Source organism: Diospyros lotus, chromosome 5 (assembly GCF_014633365.1).
Source record: "Diospyros lotus cultivar Yz01 chromosome 5, ASM1463336v1, whole genome shotgun sequence".
Taxonomy (NCBI): domain Eukaryota; kingdom Viridiplantae; phylum Streptophyta; class Magnoliopsida; order Ericales; family Ebenaceae; genus Diospyros; species Diospyros lotus.
In genome coordinates this window covers 16,091,399-16,115,581 of record NC_068342.1, presented here as the reverse complement: position 1 = coordinate 16,115,581, position 24,183 = coordinate 16,091,399, and the positions used below count along the sequence as shown (strand labels likewise).

The 24,183-nt window shown below is 36.9% G+C and overlaps 2 protein-coding genes across 3 annotated transcripts; both read right to left on the bottom strand.

The window, feature by feature from the left end:
- Window positions 1-1,044: 1,044 nt before the first annotated feature.
- On the bottom strand, window positions 1,045-4,081 carry LOC127801916 (aquaporin PIP1-2-like). Its single transcript, XM_052337446.1, has 4 exons — window positions 3,664-4,081; window positions 2,894-3,189; window positions 1,643-1,783; window positions 1,045-1,532 (listed from the first exon to the last, which is right to left on the bottom strand). The coding sequence occupies exons 1-4, from the start codon at window positions 3,986-3,988 to the stop codon at window positions 1,437-1,439; spliced, it is 858 nt and encodes a 285-aa protein (XP_052193406.1). The 5' UTR covers window positions 3,989-4,081; the 3' UTR covers window positions 1,045-1,436.
- Window positions 4,082-6,583: 2,502 nt separating this feature from the next.
- Window positions 6,584-21,622, bottom strand: LOC127801754 (U-box domain-containing protein 33). 2 transcript variants are annotated; one of them, XM_052337134.1, is made up of 9 exons: window positions 20,395-21,622; window positions 19,179-19,300; window positions 18,715-18,836; window positions 18,041-18,145; window positions 11,944-12,349; window positions 11,710-11,850; window positions 10,637-11,167; window positions 8,054-8,815; window positions 6,584-7,123 (listed from the first exon to the last, which is right to left on the bottom strand). In XM_052337134.1, exons 1-9 carry the CDS (start codon window positions 20,657-20,659, stop codon window positions 6,941-6,943), a joined length of 2,637 nt encoding a protein of 878 aa, XP_052193094.1. In that variant the 5' UTR covers window positions 20,660-21,622; the 3' UTR covers window positions 6,584-6,940. The 2 variants fall into 2 exon arrangements, with proteins under 2 accessions (XP_052193094.1, XP_052193096.1); XM_052337136.1 differs by having other exon boundaries at window positions 11,710-11,847; window positions 20,395-21,621.
- Window positions 21,623-24,183: the final 2,561 nt, after the last annotated feature.

Genomic DNA, 24,183 nt, shown 5'->3' with positions numbered 1-24,183 from the left:
ATAACTGATGGCGTAACTCCAATCATCAACGTAACGACACCGTTTAGGGTATGAAAGGGGATCAATAATCAATAATCAATAGACCCCACCAGCTAGCTAGCTAGCTAGGACGAGCGACAGTAATGAAAACGAACGCCGAACGCTGAGGATGCGCGAGGAAGATCAATCGGCAGCGACAGACAAGGGAGCCGCAACGATGAAGACGAACACCGGACGCCGGGGATGAGCGAGGAAGATCGACGACGTTACAGCAGCAACAAAGCCGAATCGGTGCCGGACGCCGAAGCTGAAGGTGATGGTGGCTACAGTCTACAGACGAGGGAAGAGAGAAGAGAAGAGAAGAGAAGAGAAGGCGGATTATCTGCCGAGGGAGGGAAGGGAGATGACGGAAGTTGCAGGATTCTTTGAAATTTGTTTATTTCTTAAGGGAATATTAGTCTTTTTGTTGGTTAATATATATGAGCTTTAAAAATAAAAAGTTAGCCTAAACTAACTTTTTAAAAATGTTGTATCGAAAACTTTTAGATTTAAGCCTAACCAAACATCTCTAATTTTTTCCAAAACGCTGATGGCTAACTTTAAAATTGGTGTTGATCAGCTTTCAAGCCTCTCGTGAAACAATCTTTTACATTAGTTAAGGCAATAATATGCTATCACATAATAAGACTGGGATTTAGAATGAAATATACTCTTTGTAATTTCCAAAGGTATGTAAGGTAACTCAGGCAAAAGATGAATAATAATACCAAAACAATACAAAGGTTATCACAATAATTATGGTCAGAGCAAATCTCGAGGAGAGGACCCATCAGTTAAACCTCACCTTGAAGCAATTCTTATCCATTAAGCCTTGGATTTAAAGCAATTGATAAGATTTAGGGAATAGATAATTAACTAATCCTCCACAAGATAGACAAGTCATATTCATTCTCATCTTCATCCTCATCACAAAACTCAATCCAAAAAATACAAAATAACCTCACGACGAGGCAACACTGTCGTCGTAAACCTTCAAACTGTGATTAACCTCAACGTCATCAGACATTTGCAAAAGAGATCATATCATTTCCATAATTCAAACCAGTGAAGTAATTTTTTTAATTACAAAGAGCAACCCCAGACTCACATTCAAAACTAAAATGAAAATCTAAAACCAAAAAAAAAAAAGACATGCAAAGCCCCACAATGAAGAGAAGAAGAATTCACGAACTTGGGGATTTGATACAGCAAGAAGAACAATAATACATTGCACAGGAACAATCTTACACTCGGTTGCAGATTACAACCGGCGGTCATTTTATACACAAGCAGCAGCAGCAGCAGCTCAGTTCCAGCCTCACTATAGATATAGAAAAAGAAGACAACAACAACAACAACAACAAAAGGCAAACACATTCCAGCTGAAAAGATGATGACTGAGAGAAGCAGAAGATCTCTTATGATCTGCTCTTGAACGGAATCGCTCTGATCACTATCTGATGGTATAGTGCAGCCAGCGCCGCTCCAATGAAGGGTCCAACCCAGAAAATCCACTGAGAGTAGTTACAAACAGAAAACAAGTTCGATGGATATTATTAACACGCATGCATGTAAACCCATTGTTATAGGCAATGTTTGTTTAACTATAAACTAGATTACTCACATGGTCATCCCAGGCATGATCCTTGTTGTAGATGATGGCGGCCCCAAGGCTCCGGGCTGGGTTGATGCCAGTTCCAGTGATGGGGATTGTTGCCAGGTGAACCAAGAACACTGCAAATCCAATAGGGAGAGGAGCCAAAATCTGCAATATCCAACCAACATTTGAAGATGTTAGACAACCAAGTGTTTTCCATTATTAGATTGCATTTGAACAACAAAAATAAAGAGCAGCCAGTTAATGGCTAGCATTCACTTCAGAGTAATTCTGGTTTGAAACTGGTTGATCCCTTATATCAAAACAGGTCTTGGACTGTTAGATTTTCTTCTCAATATAATTGCCCATGAAATCACAACCTAATTGAAAAAGAAGCACAAGACGGGATCCAAAAAGGTCCTTTTCCCTATTTATTCAAGGACCTTGGACATTGTTGTTTCCCCATATAAGAAATTTTCATAACCAGGAATGAGATTATCCAAAATCATTTTCTGCTAATTAATCTCACTTTTCTAAAGCCTAAGGAAATAAATTCATCGATATGAATTAACAAAGTACATAGAAATATAAGAAAACGGTGGGACATTAGCCATGCCTTTCAGTAACTAAGGGATGAACTGGTTTGAAAAGAACAAATATACTCAGAAGTACAAAATATTACTCATGTATTTGTTATTCTTCTTACAGTCTTCAACTTAAGTACTCGTAAACCATGAGATGTTTCACGGGTTTTGACATGTTAAAAACTCCAGGAATTCAAAGCTTGACATGATAACTTGATTACAAATATATTGATCTTACAACCGAACTAAAAGAAAATAAACCACACCTAGTATGAGATGAGGGCTTTTTGAAATAATAAAACCTAGGGAACCAGCTTCTTTTGAAACTAGAGAAGAAATGAGAGGCCAAACTTTATGTTTGATCGGAATTCTAATTCCAAAGCTTAAAGGCAAATAGAATACCGATTCTTAGACTTTTATTACTCCAAAGACAAGAATTACATAAAACTTAGGAATCAGAATTCTAAATCCGAAGTCTCACATATTTCCAAACAAGCTATAAGACTCCAACCATCATTTATTCCATCAAATTTCCGATCTCACAAAAATTTAAAGTAGCTGATACAACTAGGATAGGAAAATCACCATTTCAATCAGACATGCGGAATTCAATCACAATTCAATAAGCAGCAAGTAAAAATTAGAATTAACACCAGAGAAAAGATAATCAGAGCAAGGGAAAGAAAATACTCACAGGAACATGAGAGTCCCTAGCACTTCTTTTGGCATCAGTAGCAGAGAAAACAGTGTAGACAAGCACAAAAGTACCAACAATCTCAGCTCCAAGGCCATCGCCCTTGGTATAGCCAGGGTTTACAATGTTGGCACCACCACCCAACGCCTCATACGGTTTTCTCTGGAAGCCCTTAACAACACCAGCCCCACAGATTGCTCCAAGGCATTGCATCACCATGTAATAGATTGCCCTGGTCAGGGACAACTTCCTAGCCAGGAACAGCCCAAATGTCACCGCAGGGTTTATGTGCCCACCTTACCGAACCCATGAAATTGTGAATCATCAGCACATGGAAAAAGAAAAGGAAAGAAAAGGAATAAACTATTTCAATCCTTGGGGATTCACCCCCGCCCAAAACCATAATTTCTTAGCTTCTTTAAGTGATTCTAGTAGCATATTCCAGTAGCAGCATATGATGAAGAAATAAGCCCTCAAATTCAAATAGTCCTCAGGACGTGAGTGACCCCGGCCAACTGGAGCTGTGAGAATTTTGATAATTTCCAGTTAAGTCTGTTCGCAAATTGTGCAATAGTATAAATTTGTAGTTTTTCACGCAAAACTACAAATTTAGTGAATTCATCATACCATTGCGAGTTCATTCAAATCGAAGCACATTAAAAAAATTACGTGTTGTATTTTTCTTGATTTATGTATGCGATGGGTGCTATCCCAACAATAGACAGAGACCATAAGCTATTACATGGCGGATCAAAGCATGCAAATGATACCTGAAATCCCAGCAGTGCAGTAAACCAGGGCAAAGATCATGCCGCCAAAAGCCCAAGCGATGCCCTGAATCCCCACAGTGCCACACTTGGTAGGAGACCTGACGACGCCCATCACGGTCAAAACAGTGATGTAGAGGAAGAGGAAAGTGGCCATGAACTCGGCGATCCCCGCCCTCCAGAAGGACCATGACTGGAGCTCGCCGGGCTCGAACAGAGGCGCCGGCGGTGGCTCCTGGTAGTCCTTCGTCTGGGCCGACGTTCCCAGAGGCTGCCTCTCGGCGAACTTGTTGGCTCCCAGCCTCACATCCTCCTCTTTCCCCTCCATTGACTCTCTCTCTCTCTCTCTCTCGCTCTGTGTGTGTGCGTGTGTGCAAACCCTGCGATTTCGACAATAGTGATCTCTCTGTAATGAAGGAAGAGTAAAGTGAGCAGAGTGATGATTTATAGAACAAAATGGAAACAACGCCTGGCTACTGGCTAGCTAGCTTTTTTCCTTCATTTTTAATTATTTCAGGTACACCCCTGAGGTTTGGGCTTATTTCATTTTCAACCGCTCTCATCTCATCTAATCTAATCTAATCTAATCTAAGCAGTCACAGTCCTTGCCGAGAGTGGGTTTTGTTTTTGTGGTTAATTTGCCTTTTGTTTTTTTCCTTGGGTTGGTTGGGTGGGTGGGGATGGTATCTGGAAACTGAAAAGTGCAAAAATTAGAAGGTGGGCACCGCAGGCGCAGGCAGTGGGAGTGGAGGCCAGAAGGGATGTCCATGTCCATGTCCATGTCCTGTCCCTAGCTTGTCCTTTCTCTTTCTATTTCTTGCACCCCTTTTTTGTTAGCTCTTCCATATTATGTAGGAATTAGGAAAGGAAACTTTATTATTATTATTATTATTATTATGTAAATTCATGTGATTGAATCAATGAATTTACAGCTGAAATTACGAATATATTATCAGAAAACCAATGAATGCATTTAAATGATTAAATTAATGAAATTGAAAGACTAAATAAAGAGCGTGCATGATTGTTGACTCCAGACTCCTCCTTCCTATGGCTATGGTATAGAGGAGGATTGTTTAATGAGTGTAGATAATATATATAAATAGATTGAGGCTGAGGCTAAGGGTGGAAGAAGGATCATATATATATATATATATCCACAACCACAAGAATAATAAATCAATAAATAAAAGAAACAAATGAGAATAGTAGTGAATGTAATTTTTAATTTTCTTGTTAATGTGTGTGGTGATAGAGAAGATGACGGTGGCGGGGGCCAATCATGATAGTAATAATAATACCATCAAAAGAAAGAGAATCAAACCATTTGTACCTTAGCATATAGCAGTTTGTGTAACGCCCACGTGCTTACCTCAACACACTTTGCTTCTTTCTCTTCTTAATTAATAATGACTTAATTTGCTTGCTTTCTTGGTTAATTTTTCTATGAATGAATTTAATTATTCACATCCATCCATACAACAGTGTCCGAATATGATTGATTCTTCTAAGTATTCAAAAATTAAGCTACTGATGATGATGATGATGATGATGATGATAATAGAACATTAGCTCCCCAAGTTTAAATAAATCTTATTATATTAAGAGTTTTATTTGTAATCTTGACTATATTATAGTATATATAATGAATTAACATAGACGCTGCACTTCTTATTCTATGCAGTGTTACATCATTTAGCAAAGTAAATCTAAATTGTGGGTGGGGAAGAAGGGACCATATGTGACGTGTGATGGAACCTAATCCCACAATAATTTAATTCTTCCACTATTTCAATGATAAGAGCAAGCTGATTTTATATCATTTTGCTTTTCTTCTTCTTCTTTTGTCTTGTTCAGGCAATGATGACTAAGTGACAACTCCACACCCCCCCCAAGTACCCTATGCCATGCTCTTCTTCTTTCCCATGTTTTCTACACTCACCATCACTTTCTTTCTTTCATTTTATAATAATTCCGGGAACCCATAGGCATAGCAAACTGATTGATTCATTAAATATTAAATATTAAATTTTACTAAGCAAGCCCTTATCTAAATTCAACAAACCCACTTCATCCCAACATTTGAAAAACCCTAATTTGCAAGCCACAACCACCACACACCTCACATCAAAACCGCCGCCCAGGGAATAGAATAGATTTTGCCATTTTATCTACTTTGTTAAGCACAGCCGACCAACCCATTCATTCACTGCCACCTGCCCTCTTCAAAAGTCAGCAACTTCAACTTCGTGCCTATTTTTTCACAACCCTATTCCCTGATGGATGCATATGAAAGACAATTCAATTCAACTTGTATGTGAATGTGATGATGTTATTTGTTGCATCAACATAGCCATTCGAGACTTCATTCATGGCCTACTACTCTCTATTGTCAATTTGGGGATTTCTCACTGAAAGCTGCTTTGGCAACTAGGTCATGCTCGTTGTTATGATTTTGTTATTCATATACAAAATTTGGGGGGAAAAGGTCAAAACAGAACAACTCTGAAATGTTGAAGCAGCCTATCCTACCAGTAGCGCTCAAGACCTACTAAAAGCAAGTGCAAATATATATATATATATATATACAAATATATTTGTAATACTTGCGTAAGAGGTAGTGAAGTGACCTTAAATTTTCATTGATAGCAAGAATAAATATATAAATAAATGAAGCCAAAAGGTCTCTACAGCCAAAACCAGTGAAAACGGTGCTTCACTATCTACAGTGGTAGAGAAGGTAGGTTAGGTTCAAAATCCAATCATGTACAAAAGTTTCAGAGGACCAGACAGAGGCCGGGGTTAATTATTTTGACTACTCAATACTGTGAAATGGGTTTCAAAGCCCAACATTTTCCCAATAATATATAACTTGTAACTTAACTCTTAAGAGAACCCACCCTGCAAATTTAACATACAAGGCTGCAGAATAATTAATTGAATAAATGGCCCAACATCACATCATACCAGAGAGGAGTGAACTACCAAAAGACACAATTCCCCCAACTCCATTTTTTGTTGATTCAGTTGAGCCTCAAATCTCGCCCAACATGACCAAGCTTACAAGACACTGCCTTTGTGGGAGCAACACCGAATGCTAGTAGTACACTAGGTAGCATGTATACCACGGACCAAGGTCGTTTACATATTTCATCATATATACATCGGAACATGATGCTGACAAAAGAGTCGAAAGATCCACGTTCACATTCGCTGAGATCAAAACAAAGGAAATGCTATGGACAAACTAGTGATGAAAAATTTGAAAATGAACTACGTGTCACCGCTGATGCAGCCACTCCTGAATGGCAGATCGGAGTGCATGATTGGGCACGAGTTTGGTGTGTGGTAGCATGAGATTTGTCATGGGTGAAGTGTCGTGGCCACTCTCTAGCCATCCTCTCAGAGCCTCCAATTCATAAGTGTAGCCATCAGCAGCGACGTGTGGATCTTGCATGATTTCCTGCACAAGTTTAAACCAACAGAATGAACACCTTTTTGCTTATAACAGTACTATGGACGCAAGAAAACAGGGCTTCATGTGACATTGAGTTTCCCGCGCTACAAAAGCATAAACTTGGAACTCACAGCATAGCCAAGAAAACTTGTTGAGAGTGATACAGTCGAGAAATACTACTTAGCAGCTGAGACAAATAGATGATTCTATTTGGTGAACTTACATTATTCCTCCAGTAAAATAGCAAGATTCTTCTAGTTGAATGAGAATCAAGTTGAAGAAAATGCATCAACCATGAGGCTTGCCTACATATAATAAAAACAAAAACTCTACGCTTTTCACCAAAAATTTGGGATTCACTTTAGCCCTGCTAGTAGAATAAATATGTTTTCTCCAGTACATGTGTTAGATGCTCTACAGTACAGTACAATAATGGAAATTCACAAAGAGAAAATAGGATTTAAGGTACATCCATAGGATTTATGTTCTTTTTTTTTGGGCCAAAACGCTACTATCTTAAATTTTAATTCATTCCATTTGAATTGTTTTTTACAAGGAAACAGAAAAAATGTTATTAGGAAATATGTAAGAAAAAAATTGTTTTTCTTCATAGAAAACAAATGAAAAGAAAGGTTTTATGTCCGCACTAGATCCTTGAATTCACCTATTTCAACTCACGTGTACCATCTTCGGCAGTGTGCTTCGCTAGAGTATTATTACCATTTAGTTACACAACCTAAACAACTGTGCAGTTCAATATGACATTTTATAGTACTCTGTCATGGATTTATATTGTCAATGTGAGTTTTAGGAGTTAACTGACATTGTGAATGCCATGCCACCAACCGTAACTTGGTTAAAATAAGGTGCAATTGATGATGATGACAGCTTGAACAAACCATGATAAAGATCTTATGATAATATGCAATGTCTAACCTGGAAAATGGGACAAATAAAATATTTTGGAATCTGGCAATGCTCCTCAGAGCTCATTCGGAATGAAGAAGCCCCACATGAAACTCTCATTGGTTCGAGCACCCTCAACACTTCGGATGCAAGGTCCGGCCGGCTTCTGCGGTTCATCTCACAGCACCTCATAGCTATGTGAGCCAACTGTTTAGCCTGCACAAAAGGCCAGTCTCCAGCTGTAGGATCTATCAGGTTTTTTAAATTTCCTTTATCAAGTGCATATTGCACCTCCTTTGTTATCCCCAATGCAGACCTTCCAGTCAATAACCGCAACAATATAATCCCAAAAGAATAGACATCTGACTTTGGGGTAAGCTCTCCTGATGCAAGAAATTCAGGATCCATGTATGCAAAAGTGCCTTTTGGGTCAGTTCTACAACACAGTGTTGTGTTGTTGGCAGAGAATTCGTCTCGAGTAATAACACGACATATTCCGAAGTCGCTGAGTTTGCTTACATAATTGGCATCCAGAAGAACATTAGCAGGTTTTATATCACCGTGTACTACATTGTAGGGATTGCAAGAATGAAGGAAGATAAGAACAGAACATAGCTCAGTTGCAATACGTATTCGAGTTTGCCAGGATAGTGGGGGAGTGTTGTCCCTGCAGTTGAGTCTATCTTCAAGACTTCCATTAGGAAGATACTCATAGACAAGAACCCAAGCTTCTGGGCAGGCTCCAATAAGAGTAACGAGGTTGGGATGCCTCAATTTACTCAAGATATTGACCTAAATAAAACCAACAGATACTAAAAATTAAGATGGGTTCCTCTTTGTCTAAAATATATAGAAGAATTGATACAGCTAGAATGCGCAAATGTAGATGGAATATTATGACCAAAACACAAGTGTGAAATTCAGGGAAGATCTGTTTATAATTTTCTGTATCTAGAACAATTTATGTAGTTTTAATAATCTTCTTTTTTTTCCAAGAATCACGATATCTGCTAGAGCATTGTTTGTATTAAATATAAGACATCATAATGACATTAATATAATAATTCAATTTTGTATGACATAAAACTTATCACAACTCAAATAAAATATAATCAGAACATAAAGAAAGCAATTGTAATTCTCTTTTGGCTAGTGCACGAGCAGTAAATTTTATGCCAAACTTTTGTCATAAACAAGGAACTAAATGTAAATAGTAAATACCCCTCTAAATGACTTAACAAAAGCACCTTGGTGAATGGTAAAACAATAATGAGAAACATGCAAAGTTACTTTAAGAGAGTACCATAAATAATGCACATAAGATCTGCTCCCACAAGTCTAGACTCTAGAACTTGAATCTATTGGCATTTTAGCCAAGAGAAAGCAACACAACACAAAGTGACACCTTGAGGGGAAGTTTAGTTGTTGAAAATGATTTCCAGTTTTCTATCTCCAATTTTTCTATAAAATCTTTATTTTTCATTTTCCATAGACAACTTGAAAAACCCGTTCAAATATTAGAAATATAGAAAACTAATTTCCAATCAAGAAAATCGGAACATATGTTCAAAAGAGAGACATTTTAATTTTTTTGTGTAATTTGTGTTAGAGAAGATGGAGATGATTTGGGGGAAATTCTTGGAAAACCTCATTTTCCAAATCTTGAAATTAATAAGGAAAACTTAGAAAACGCATTTCTGGGTATTTTCCAAGTTAGTTCAATCTTGGAAAATGCTCCATTTCTAGTTGGAAATTTTTTGCATTTGAACAAGTTTTCTAATTTTCTGTTTTATGAGGACTAATTTTCCAGAAAACTGGTGCCATTTTCCACAACTAAACAGTCCCTAACAATTTTATTGTTGGGAACACAATGCAAGACAAGTGCATTATTTAATTATCACAAAAATAAATACTTGGTTAGTTGTGGAATTTCGGATCTCTAAGCCTTGTTGTAACACCAACCTTCTCTATCTTCTTCTTAGCTCAGGTGTGTAATCATGTGATGGAAAGCACACTCTTGCCACAACCCAAATACCCACTCTCTGACAATAAGAATTCTCACAGTTTATTTGACACTCTGTTTCTCTTGTTGTGTTTAAATCCTATGCAGGTAGCCCAATTTATAGGAGAGAAATCCCTAACTAATAGGGATCACAAGATACAGATTAATCAAAAAATTTATTCCAATATTATCTCACTTAGAGATAATATCCTTCCTTTAGATGACACGAGAATTTATCTCATCCGATATTATCTCATTTAGAGATAAAATCATTCCTTTAGAAAAGAAAGAGAACTTATCTCTTTCAATTCTGTTATGATCAGATTGACTCATTATGATAGGACAGAATATTAAATAATCATTATCTTATATTTTATCAACATTTACCTTAGCATTGGGAAATCGAAAGAAATAAAGCTATTTCCCCGTGCATGACAACCGGTAACCTTAGCAAATCAAGTCTGCTACAGCAGAACCAAGGAATACAATATTCAACGGGCAACAAATTATTGATGGCTGATTAGGATTTCAAATTGTGTGCACATGATAACTGTAACCCTCTGGCTCTGCAAATGATATCATTAATCTCAAGTAGAATAAAACCAAGTTACCTCTTGTTGAAATTCTGAGGGACCTTGCAAGCTGTGAGAGTTTAGCATCTTTATGGCCACTTGAGTTTGACGCAGGAAACCTCTATAAATATTTCCATAACCCCCTTCCCCAATCTTCAAGGATGGGTCAAAATTGTTTGTTGCTTCTTCAATTTCAGAGAAATAGAACTCAGAGAAAAACCGAGGCATAAATCCATTCAAGGCCGCCTCTGATTGTTTTTTTCTCAGCTCTTCAGCTACTTCAAGTGCATTGTCACGCTCTAGCTGCAACTCATCTCTTTCCTTCTTATACTTTTGCAACAGTTCTACAGCAGAGAACATCTTCTGCTCCAACTCCTGCACCATCTGGTTAGATTTTGCAATTTTGCTCTCCAGAGATAATTTCTGTTCATTGGAAATACACAGTTCTTCCATGAGTTCATCCACCTGATGCTTCAACTTTTCAAGTTCTTCTTTTCCCCTTGATACTGCTTCCTCTATTTCTTTCCTTTTTCTCAGTTCGCCCGCATATAATTTTTCAGCTGCTTTAGCCTGAAATTGGCAGTCACCATCAGTTAAGTATAAATAATTGAGATTTCAAAATTGCAGTCTTCAGGTTACCCGTGTAAAACACTAGTTTTGATCATGAATAATTCCTAACCTCTAGCATGATTCGATAGATTATGAAAACCTGATTGCCAGATAAGTACCTCACTTTTCACGGAATCCACAAAACAAGTCATACCTAAGTCATAAAGAAGCTCCTTGTGTTATGTACTTGGGTAAATTCGTTATTCTCACCCAAAAGATGGTTAATCAGGAGTGAGCATGAACTAATAATATACAAATTTCCCCATATGTATGAAGTGTACATGAGATTTGGTTTCAAGTAGCCATCCTACCAAGCAGATGTACGACTATTTAAGATTATATTTAAAAAGATAATGATAAAGAAACAAAACACTGAGAAAGACAAATCTTTACCGATAAAAACACACACACAAAGGAAGACAAGACTTTACTGTATAACCCAGATCTGATAACAAATCATTGCAGAAATGAGAATATGCAAGTGCATGGTGAACAAAGTTTACCCTGCGGTTAGTATCAATTGCATCTTTTTCAGCTTTTCTACGCCTCTGTGACTCTTCAAAGGCCTCTCGCCTGGAATTATCTGCCTCTGCCATGGCTTGGTTAAGCTGACCATAAATTTCATCATCCATATCACTGTCCTGCTAAATCATAAGATATGCAAGGACTTTTTCAGAAAATTAAAATTTCAAGGTTTATGAAATGTGAATGCTGCACCATAAATGTTTAATACATACCAGTACACAGGGAGGAGATGAATGACAGTGAGGATCCTCCTCAGTATGACCAAGTGCAAGTGACTCTAATCCAGACCCAACTCTCTCAGATGAGGCAGGAGTTAAATAATCAGCCATGTCAATAGAAGAACTTGATGAAGGACGTGAACTCAGTGAAACACTCCTCTTTGACATTCTTTCTGAATCACTGAAACTCCCTTGAGAGCATTCTGGAGAAAAGGATCGCAATTTAGTCCCGAACCCTACTTTGCAAGAACCTGGACTAGAACTGTCCAGGTTTAGACGTTCATTTGACCTTTCTGTTACAGAGTGTGATCTCGAGGAACTAGATTGCCCAGTTTCATAGTTCGCACTTGCTTGTTGTGTCAGACATGCAACCTGCATGCCAACTCCAGGTCTACCTTCCCTATATGGATGAGACAGATGCATTAGCTATCTCAATTGTCAAAAATCAAAATTTTGTTCAAGAATCATAAATTATTGGGAAGGAAATTATAGTAGCAGTCACTACTGAACCCAATTTTCTGTTACAATTGGTTGAAAATGCATTTAGTGATTGCTAAAGGTGTAACAAGGCCTAAAGCTCTCTGTTAAGGAATGTCTTCTTATTCATTGAATATTTTACCATCAAACAGATACTCCTTAAAACCACTATATTATCCAGTTGGCAAGTTTGTTGACCTTTGGGCTTCATGCTCATTAGTTCGTTACGGATACATTTTAAAAGGTGTACTATCACATAAAACTTGATATTATGCTATTTTATTAAAAAATATTTTCTTATACTACCAATAAAGAACCAAAAAGCATGTTTTAAACATGAATTTAGTATGCATGCTTTTGAATTGATATTTTTTTTCTTACATAAAACCTTGTCCAATTCCATCATAAACTGCATTATCTATACCTTGAGTCATTGACTCAGTGGTGGAAACAGTGGGGGGCAGGCAGGGGCCATGGCCCCTCCTAGTGCTAACATACCCTTATAAATATATGTATATATGTATATGTATATGTATATATATCTTGTAGGAATCTCCATTATAAAAAATATATATTTGCAATTTATGCATTGGAAACTTGAACACATAATGAAAACTTAATACTTCATTTCTTTGTGTTTTGTTAAATAATTGCACTAAGTTTTATAATTTTCTCATTTTAATCTTCAAAGTAAAAGATTTTATATGTATTGATTTTATGAACATATCATTGAAGATTAATCAAGATTTGATTTTGCTCATGTTTGCTAGAATATATAGAGAAAAAAATTGCAAAAACCTTTACTTCGAAAATTCAATCATAGATGATTTTGCTTTTCCAATGAGAGTAAAGTAAAATTTAAATAGAATAAATTTAATATTTTTAAAATAATTATTTATATTTTTTAATTATTTTGTTGTCATTTAAAAAAATGATTTTGTTATCCAAATATTATTATATGTAAGTTTGCAACCCCCCCTCCCGGGGCATTGACTCACATTTTTTCTTTGTCTATTTTTGAACCTAGGTCAGCACTCAAATCCAATATTTTCTCCTTTTCTTTGGTAAGCCCAACATTTGTTTCATGTAGGTATTGGTTATGTGACTTTATTCTTTTGTTTATTTTTTTGAAAACTTTTAGTAGTCAGCTCCATTATACATAAAAGCAAGATCGTACATTAAACTGATTTTATGATTTATTTTATTTTAATAAAGTTGAATTTTGATAAATTATTTTATTTAAGTTCCATTGTTGGGAATTTTAATTGAATTGTGATATAAGATTTAATTGGAATTTTTTTAACCCTAGTGAGCCAATGGTTCATTGGGAGTAATGCATCGGTCACATCCCCCTTTTTGGGTCATAATAAAGTTGGTGTTGTGGCCACATTCCTGTAGTTTGGCCTACAGACCTGTCCCTTATATTGTCACTGTGATTAAAGGAGCAACTCTTTAGTGGGATCACAATTGTGGTTATAAATCTGAGCATATGCCCACAGTCAATCTATTACTAAAGAGCTTTCAGAATATTCTTTCTATTTGATTCCAATGTTATTGTTTATTATCTAGTCCTATATTGAATTCTATTGGATAATGTTACGGGTATTTTCTGAACCGCCTTGGGCTATTGACGAGACTGCAGTGGGCTGGAAACAGTCCGATGATAAGGCCCAACCTCTCAAAATCCAATGGGCCTAAGGCCGAAACCATCTCTACGAGGTCACATGATTGCTAAAGCGCGAGCTCTGATTACGATAGCAGGCGAGCTCCTGGTGATATCTCTAGCTCGTTGGTCAACCTGATCGGCTCGCAAAGAAAACCACAAAGCAGAATAACCAGATCTGATGTTTACCTGTCCTTATCCATGGAAAGTCAATCCCCACATGGTGCGGAACTTTTACTCCTTGTTTGATGGAGATAATGACATATTGTCACTCATGATATGGCCCCACTACTTTAAATTTTATGTAAATTTTCAATATCCCACACTATAAATAGGGGATCAAAAGCTATTGTATAGGCAGGATAAAAAATACATACTGTTACTCTGCAAAAATGATCAGAGAACAGTCGTGGACTAGCCAACATTCTGGCCGAACCACGTAAAAAACTCTTATGCATTGTTTGTTGATGGTGTTATTGTTCTCTTCCCCTCATATTCGTGATTATTGGATCAGTACGGGCCGACGAATCTCGGTCGACCATTTCTAAAATGTACCGGGTTCATCCCACCTCAGTCACCCAGAGGGCGACTGCCCCAGAAGGCGACTGAGAGGCTCACAAGTGCGGTGGGGCTTTTGGCCGTCGAAAGGCGAGAGCTATGAGTTGACCCGTGGTTGTGGGCCCATGATGACACGATGCGTGTAATACCCCAATAGCCCAAAGAACGGGTAGTATACATCGAAGATAAGTAAGGAAGGAAACAACACCAACTGAATACCTTTTGGGTTGAATGTAGGCAAAGAACTCCAGGGTTAAGCGTGCTTGACCTAGGGAAGCCCAAGGATGGGTGACCCCCCTGGGAAGTTCGCGTAGGACCATCAGGGTAAGTTGTCCCGGACCTTCCTATCGCTCGATTCGGGGTGTTACAAAAATGTGTGTCAACATTTGGCACCATCTGTGGAAACCCCCTAATGGTCCCTACAACCCCTGATAAGGGAGAGGCCGACAGAGCCCCACCACACTTGCGGGGGGGGACGGTGTAGATGCACCGGGTTCATCCCACCTCAACCGAGAGGCTCACAAGTGCGGTGGGGCTCTTGGTCGTCGAAAGGCGAGAGCTATGAGCTGTCTCGTGGTTGTGGGCCCATGATGACACAATGTGTGTAATACCCCAAGAGCCTAGAGAAAGGGTAGCATACATCGAAGATAAGTAAGAAATGAAACAACACTAGCTGGATACCTTTTGGGTTGAATGTAGGCAAAAAACTCAAGGGTTAAGCATACTTGACCTGGGGAAGCCCAAGGATGGGTGACTCCCCTGGGAAGTTCGCATAGGCCCAACAGGGTAAGTTGTCCCGAACCTTCTTATCGCTTGATGCGGGGTGTTACAAAAATGTGTGTCAACATATAACATTTTAAAAAGTTTTGTTTTAAGAAAACATTGGCCTCCTAAGACATGTGTGACAGCTAGGGGAGTTTTAGGTCGAGAGACATCCAACAAGACATCTGCTAAGCCTCTAGTCCATACACCTTGAGGTCATAGTAGGCATGATACATCAACTCAATTAATCAAAATTTTGTTTTTTAGGGTGAGTGCAATACCACATCCTAGTGTTAAGAAAGGATCCATGGTTCTGGTAGTTATATGACTAAAAAGGTCCATTAAGCCACCTAGACCTTATTGATTGCCAAGTAAGGTGAATGAAGAAATCAACCACATATTGAAACAGTCTTTCAAGATGAATAAAGACGAGTTGAGAAACTATAGTCTCATAAGATAGGGTATTGAGGTATTGTTAGATTTCTTAAAACTCAAGCCCCTACATTATTAGGATCTACTGTAATTGAGGATCAACAATGCTTGGATGATGTTGCAGTGATTGTAGGGTAATTGGTTGTTCTAGTCAAAGGTCAATGGAGTTAGTAAGATTCAGATAGGAGGGCTAAGTGCAATCATGGCATAAATTCATAAAAAGGGGGAGAGTTGCTAGAAGAGGAAAAGACTCAATTCTTTAGAGAACTCTAACTTGGTTAGGATAAGGTGCAATTGATGATGATGATAAGGATGATAAAAAAGAGTGTTTGTTTGACTTAGTAAGAGATTGAAGGAGCCTTATAAGTAATACAAGGTATTGAAGCTATTTGTAATTTATCTGCATATGTGTTGATTGATTCTAATTTCATATTTCTTTATCACATCAAAGTTAGTTTGTGAGTTCACGTAAAGCCAAAATCCTTAAACTACATGTTGACAATACCCATACCACTAGGGGTTTTGCCAACGACAAAAATGGTTCATAAGAGTTGTTTTATGAAAGTAAAACACATTGGTAGATGATGGATTTAATCCTATGAGGTATGAAACTTCAATGTGTTAATGGGCGCGAATTCTATATTTAGACAATAATGTATTAGTGAATTGTCATAGGGAAGAGGTAACATTCAACCTAATATTAGCATTTGGCCTTGAGAGTCAACTAGATGAAGGGACTAAGAGCTTTCTTCCAATTGTAAAGGCTAGTCAATTGATATAAAAAAAAGTGTTAGGAATAGCTAGCCATGTGGTTGAGGTTGATAGGGAGCAAAATAGATATGATGGCATGGAGATAATGAGAAAAATTGCTAATGTATTTCTCAAGGATCTACCAAGTTGCTACCAGGAAGAAAGAAGTTTCTATATAGTTTGTTGCCAGGGATTATTCAAGTAGCAAGACCTCTCTACAAGATGGTACTGGCTGAACTAAGATGGTTCAAAGAACAATTGTAAGAGTTGATTGGCAAGGGTTTGTTGGGCCAGACATATTTTCTGTTTTATTTTATTATCCTCCTGCATGAAGAAATTTTATATTTTTTGAAATTGCATTATTATGGAAATTCTATTTAAAATGTTATCAAACTATATATAGTAATGCATAGATAGATGCTGCTCTGCAATGTCATGATTGTAAATTGATGCATAATAAATGAAATGTTTTGTTTTAATTGGTCATGAGAACCATGGATTGCACAATTAGTTTTTTTAATAAAATTTTATTGACATGTTAGAATCTTGTAGCTAATGACAGAAGACGTTAACCTTTGTGCACCTTGGTTTGACCCAGTTAGCAGGGGTGTTATTAGCATCATGTGCCAGCTAAAACACATGGATTGGTTATGTACATTGATTTACGAAACAATGGATATTGCCCAGTCAGCAAGGTTGTTACTCAACTTCAGGCTTTGTGCTCATTGGTTTGTTTTGGATACATTATGCTTAGTCTACTCCCACATAAAATTTGGTATTACATTATTTTATTAAAAAGGGGTTTTCTCACACTAGAAGGGGGGGAAATTTTATTTTACCATTCATGTTTTCAAAGAGTCCATTAGTTGCATAAAAACTCATGTTTTTGTTTCTTGCAATTCTGTTATAATATGCATTATCTACCCACTGAGTCATTGACTCACTTAGCAAATCTTCTTTCTATTTCAGATCCCAAGTAGGCATCAAAACTGACACATCCATCCATGTAGAAGCACTCAAATCTAAATTTGTCTTTTATGTAAGAAAAGAAAAATAAGAAACAAAATCGTATGAAATAAGGTTTGAGTGACAACTATTGAGGATTAAGATGGTTTGGACATGTGAGAAGAGGACCCCACCAAATGGGATTAAGGCTTGTGATTGTTATTGTTGTTAATATCCTGCTTCTTCTTTGGTAGGACTGACACTAGTTTCATGCGGGCATGGATTATGTAATTTTATTATTTTCCTTGTGTTTCTGGAAACTGTTAGTAGTCAACTCCATTATACATGCACACAGGATTTTGTAAGCAAAATGATTTTGTTTAATTTATTCTATGTTCGTAAAGTCCAATTTTGATTGAGGTCCTTGTTAGGAATTTTGATTGAACTGTGGATAATTGAGGTTTCGTGGATTCAAATCTTAAGAGAAAAAAAATGCAAGAATACCTCGTGTGAACAAGATTGCCTTTGCAAATGAACCAAATGTGACAAAAAATTGGTGCTTGAAGACGGACATAAATGGCTTTCTTAGACTTCGGCTCCATCATCTTCCTGCCATGTTAAGGCATTACAGTTAGAATCTTGGCTTATAACTGCCATACAATATTCTATACTTGAATGTGGATGAAATGTTATTTATCACAAGACACTTCATGCCCTATATCTTATACCCATGAAACCCACAATTTGTACAGAACCACAGCTGAATATTATTGCAGGCAAATAAACCGATCTCTTAATTCTCTTGTTCCAACAAATAAGGAGAAATGCCCAAATAAGATGTGCAGGGTTGTTGTACCCAAGTGAAATGTGTCAACTTGATCAGGTATAATTAAATCAAACAACCACCTTTGTTTTTTTTCTTTTTCTTTTTCTTTTTGATGCGAGGGGGAGGAGGAATTAAGAAAGTATGGTGAGGACTGAGGTCAAATATATATTATCTACGTTGAGTGAAAAAAAAAAAAAAAAACTGCGACCTAGAAGAGTCATATAGTTCCAGATTTCAGGGAATCCTAGAGATGATTTTTCCAATTACAACACAGAGCAGATGTATACACAAAACTAATCCTAGAGAAGGTGATGAACAAAGCCAAAATTGAAAAGATTTATGTGGTTACTACTTTGAATAGTGTTTGTCTGCCGCCGCTCCCATAACAAGCATCCTAATACCATGCTGAGATATCAGTTCCACAATTCCCTTCTCAATAGAGTCCATTTCAATGTGCAGTACCTCTGCACGTACCTGGATAAGAAGATGGCAAAATACAAAAGTTGGTGAGACAAAATGATTCATCAATATAATGGCAGTATTATTAGTAGCATAGGTACTGGCAAACATAAACCTGAAATCTCTATGCATAGAATTAGACAACCAGTACAGTTGGTTACTATGCTACCTCAGATTCTCTGTTTCTCGTATTGCATAGGACTTAAGGATAAAAAATAATCTCATAAGATTGGAACTTAATTTTGCTAAAGCTAACATAGATTCATTTTTGCTGCAAGTTATCAAGTATTATAGAAGTGGTATACCTAAAAGAAATAAAAAGTTATATTATGCATAGAATAGAAGAGGATATAATACCCCTGCTTGTTCACAAATCTTGCTGTAATCACATAGCAGCTTATTCATATCCTGCTTCTCAATTTCTCGGTGTTCCCTGACTAGATGTTCTTCCAGTTGGCTTACTGGAAATTTTGTACCCACTGCAAGCCAAAAGGAAAACAATAATAGAATACACATACTTGCATAAAAAGTATGTTCAAGTACTGGAAAAATTAAATCCACATCAAGGAAATGATCAGAATCAATGCAAATAAGGTGATGCATTGAGTAAACCAAAAGTAGGCAGGGGATGAAAAAGATTAAAAGGAATTACCATTAAAAGAAACCAAGAGATAATTAAATTGCCAGTGTCTTCCTTGGTTGGTAATGAAACAAATAATTGATTATTTGTATAATAATAATATATTACAAGGAGGAGAGAAGAACGTATAAAATGCTTTAAAAAGAGAAAAACGCTGAAGGGCAACCTTCCATTTGTGGATCAAAAGTTCAGACCTGAAATAGGCCTGACATCAAATAATGCCAAGAAAAAAAGACAAAATATTTTAAGTCCATTTCATTTATTGAAAGTAAAATATAAGAGTCCGATTCCAACCCATCTACCCACAGCGCCTACTACAAACGAGATTGGAGCTGAGTAATAGCCCTTAAGCAAAAGGACTCCATGTGTCACCAGAGGAAGAACCTTTATTTTATTTTCTACTGTTTGATTATCAAAGCCAAAAAAACAATATATTTCTATATTGTATACATTATATGCACTGTACAAGCATTACAACTCAATTATCAAAATGGCAGATAGCAGATATTGGGATTTCTCATAGCAAAGTGGAGGGGAATATTCTTCTTCTTCTTGTGTGCGAGTGTGAAAGGGGAAAAGACAATCGTGTACAAGCCATGTTTAGCTCTAGATAACATTTTCTGTTAATATTTGATAAGCCCACCAAAGAAATATTTTAACTATGAGTATAGATATTTAATAAAACACAATATATCAAGCAGAAAATCACAAAATTAAGAAAGAGTTCAAATTTGTTAAGCTGATCGAGTTTTATCCTCACAATAACCAAGATCAAAAACTACATGAAATATGGAGAATAGATTGGATTCAAACAAAAATAAATTGTCAACTAATTCGATATCATGCTCATGCAGTCATAAAATAACAGGATAGGAAATTTATGGGAAATTCAGCAAGTAACACTTCTTTGGAAGACAAGAAATAGGAAATTACTACAGGGAATCCTCTGAGCAGGGTTGTGGACATGAAGGATGCATATCCTCCTCCCTTCAGACTTATGCAATGCCCATAAAAGAGTGGATTTGCTTTCATTCAGGTCCTTTCCCACTGCAACATACACCTTATCGACCACAACTTGCACCGGAGGTTCCTCGACAATTTCACCCCTACTTGCCATCATTCCAGGGCTTCGAATATCACGGTATCTTCGTGGATTGATATGTTGTGGAATAACAGGGATAGGACTCACCACAGCCATAGAAAATCATCAATTCCTCCCCGTAGCCAGCTCCAATTCTCTCCGTGAAGACCCCTTTATTTCTGCAACCTTTACATTGATGACTCAATCAGACACCAAAAGTTCCCCAAATTCCAAGTATATCTCCAACATAAAGAACATCATATGCACGGCTGATTCAAGTTATCCCACCGTCTCCTTTTAACCTCCTTCCTCTTTTCCACTCTCTGGGTGAGAAAGATTTCAAGAGAAATCAAACGAACCAATCCAACTCCCCCTCCCTAAAATGAAACTTTCATGAGAAAGCAACCTGGATCAGAACAATTCCGCAATTTCGTGAAGATTCACGGCGAACGCCTCTCAACCATTCAATTTTTTCCAATTCCTCTACTGTATCTTCTTTCTTTTCCTTCTTCAATCAAAAACCCTAAATCACTGGAGCTCCAGTAAGAAACCCCTCGGCATTTTCCAGCTTCTGCGCAATGAATTATAATCGAGAGATTCGAAATCGACGTACGCAAACATCAAAAGTTACTACGACTACCCTGGAAAAGGAAGGGCTTGTCTCGAGATATGCAGGCAATAGCTACACAACAGCAAGAAAACTTCAACATGCTATATATATAATTATATATATATATAACATAGAATTCAGTGAAGGTTCGCCCGCATGGCGGGCTCCATCTGCTCCCTGTAAAACTCGTTATGTGATTGCTTCAGCAGTCCTAGTCCAACTTCCTTAAAGATGAAGAAGCTTCTGGGAAGGAATGGGAGAGGAGATGTGGGATCCATTGAACTGTAGAGTACCAAGAGGCAAAAAGGAAAATGAAAATGTTAAATAAAGGAAGAAAGGGAACCTCTAGAAAAAGAGGGCTAAAGCCGTAAAGGTTATTTTTCTTGGGTCAGCGTCACACTGGTTGAGACTTTGAGAATTTGGGCTTTGTGATCTCCGCTCTGAGCTCTCGCTCTCGCCTCTGCCTGTCTCAGCGTCGGTTGGGTGTTTGGTGAACGGATAGATGGCCAAATGGCTTTTATTGTTTGTCTGATTAGACGCCGGGAGGGAGATCATGCTTCATGCCTTTGCAATTGGATAATCATATTCACTCACAATGAAGCATAATTTTTATTTATTTGAAAAAATGAACACACCAAAATGGTTTATATGCACATATATAAAGTTTATGTTTTTGTATAAAACAAAAGTCATAACGATCTCCTTATTGAAAAGAGTTAAGAAGAACATGTATTATTGTCTCATTTGTCTATCACCCCCTTTTAAGGAAGATGCGATGACTCTTACCATTACTTTTTTGTATATTATAGTTTATATAAATATGTTATGTGTAAATATATTTAAACCAGTGTAATAAAAACTATTAGAGAGACAACCACCTCATCCAATTGATGTGTCTAAAATTTACACATTCACAAGGATTAAGGTCGACATTATTGATAGCATAAGTCAAATTTGACCTCGCCAACTATCTAGGTTGAACTTGATAATGAGTTTAGTTTTTGATTTCATAGGTCAAGCTCAAAAGTTAGGTCTTGTTAATTCTTTAACCAACTTTGATCATGAATCTTTATCCATTAAAGGCTTAGTAAAGATTCGCAATTGAATGATCTTACAAAAAATCTACAAGTTGATAACAATTAAAGATTTATCTTAATAATCCAATAAGGATAAAGGCTAATCTCAATTATGATGCCTTCCTACCATTTAAAGATCAAGTGTCATCTATCTCTAGATCTCCTCACATAACTTGAGAGTAAATGATATAATCACTAATGATAGGACAAATCTTTTGAGATTTTTCCCATCAAGTATAAATAAACTCTCATTTGAAGCAAGCACTTGTTAAGTCTTATTATCCTTCGAATGGTTTATCTTAATTCCCGTTTGATTCAAGCATCCAAATAAATTTCTTAACACATTCCTTACACTTTTTTTTCTTTTGAAGGATCCAACTACCCAATTTCAATTTTATAGCAGCCCGCAAACTAACCAACTATGGCATTTTTCAACAAATATCTTGATGGTCAATTTTTTGCATTGTCACCAGCTAGGTTATTTCAGTGTCTTAACAGCTTGAATTAACAGAAAAGAAAGGACAGTCCAAAATTAAAAACACAATATTACATAATTGCCTAGGCATTTGCATTGAAAAATATAGGTCCAAATCACTTGGTTTTGGTAATTGAGACTATAAAATTTGTAAGTTTTTAGCATAACAATTGATAATAAATCTGTACGCAGCATATCATCATACCTTTTAAACAGTTAACGTATTCACTTTTGCTAGTAGTAAAATGAAGGGCTTCCTTCATCGAGTTATTTTATTTATTTACAGTTCATTTCCTTTCCTTTCCTTTCCTTTCCTTTCATCCTATTATTATAACTACTAAATGTCTCGTAAACGTGGCCTCAACGCAGAGTGGGGCCCGCTTCAGGGGAATATTCTGGAGCCCATGCGTGATACCCTCTCTATCTTTGTCTTTGTCCACGCCGTCTGGTCGTCGACCCTTTCTGAATCAGAGAGTTCACCGGCTTCCCCGCCGCATGGTCAAACCAATGAACTTTCCGCCTGTTCCTCGTGGCCGCGCTTACAATGTATCTTCTCCGTCGCCTGTGTTTTCCATTGGGACGGAGCCCACAGCCACAGGCACTGACGCAGCCTTCGTTGTCGAGTCCTATTCTCTCGTAGGAAACGTAGGCTCCCTTGTACTATTACCGCGTCGAGCATTCAAGTCCCCGACTGCTATTGTTGTTGATGTAATATTAAAAGATAGATACAAGTATCCCGAAAACCCCCCTCGCACGAGTTTATTGAAAACCTTTCAAATACAGTTTCCTCGAAGCATGCCACTTAATATTTGAAACTAATGCCTTAAAAGTCGAGACAAACGATTTTGAAAGATGCGGATATTTTATTTTTTATTAGCTTTATTCTTTATAAATGAGGGTAAACTCTTATGTTGTATGAAAATAAAAACAAGAGCTAACATTCTTCTAAAAAGATGTGAGAGTGGACATTTTTTTAAAAAATAAACATAAATAAAATTCAAAATGAAAATGAAATATTATTTTAGAAACGGAAAAATGGCTCTGAGCCGTTTCCGTGCAACATAGATAAACCTCACTCTTCATATACACAAGAAGTCGTCCCAAGAAGTTTTTCATAACTTACACCTTATAGGTGACTTTAATGACAAGAGCAAATGGTGGACATGTTTGAAATTTCATATTCAAAATGTCTTGAAAGCGTTATATAGAGATTAAATCATGATTTATTTGAGAATAGGTGGGGTGAGACCTATCTCCCTCAACATAGTAAGGCCCAACTTCTAACACTTGATTTATCAAAAAAGAAAAAAAAAAGTCTTCCCTAACTTACTTGAATACTTTTTTTTTTTTTTACTATGACTGACTTAAGCATAAAAAAAATTATAACTATTTTTTGTTTCGCAGTCTCTCAAATACCTAAGAATAATTCTCCAAGAGATAGAAATTTATTGGTATATCTCTCCAACAATTATTATTATTA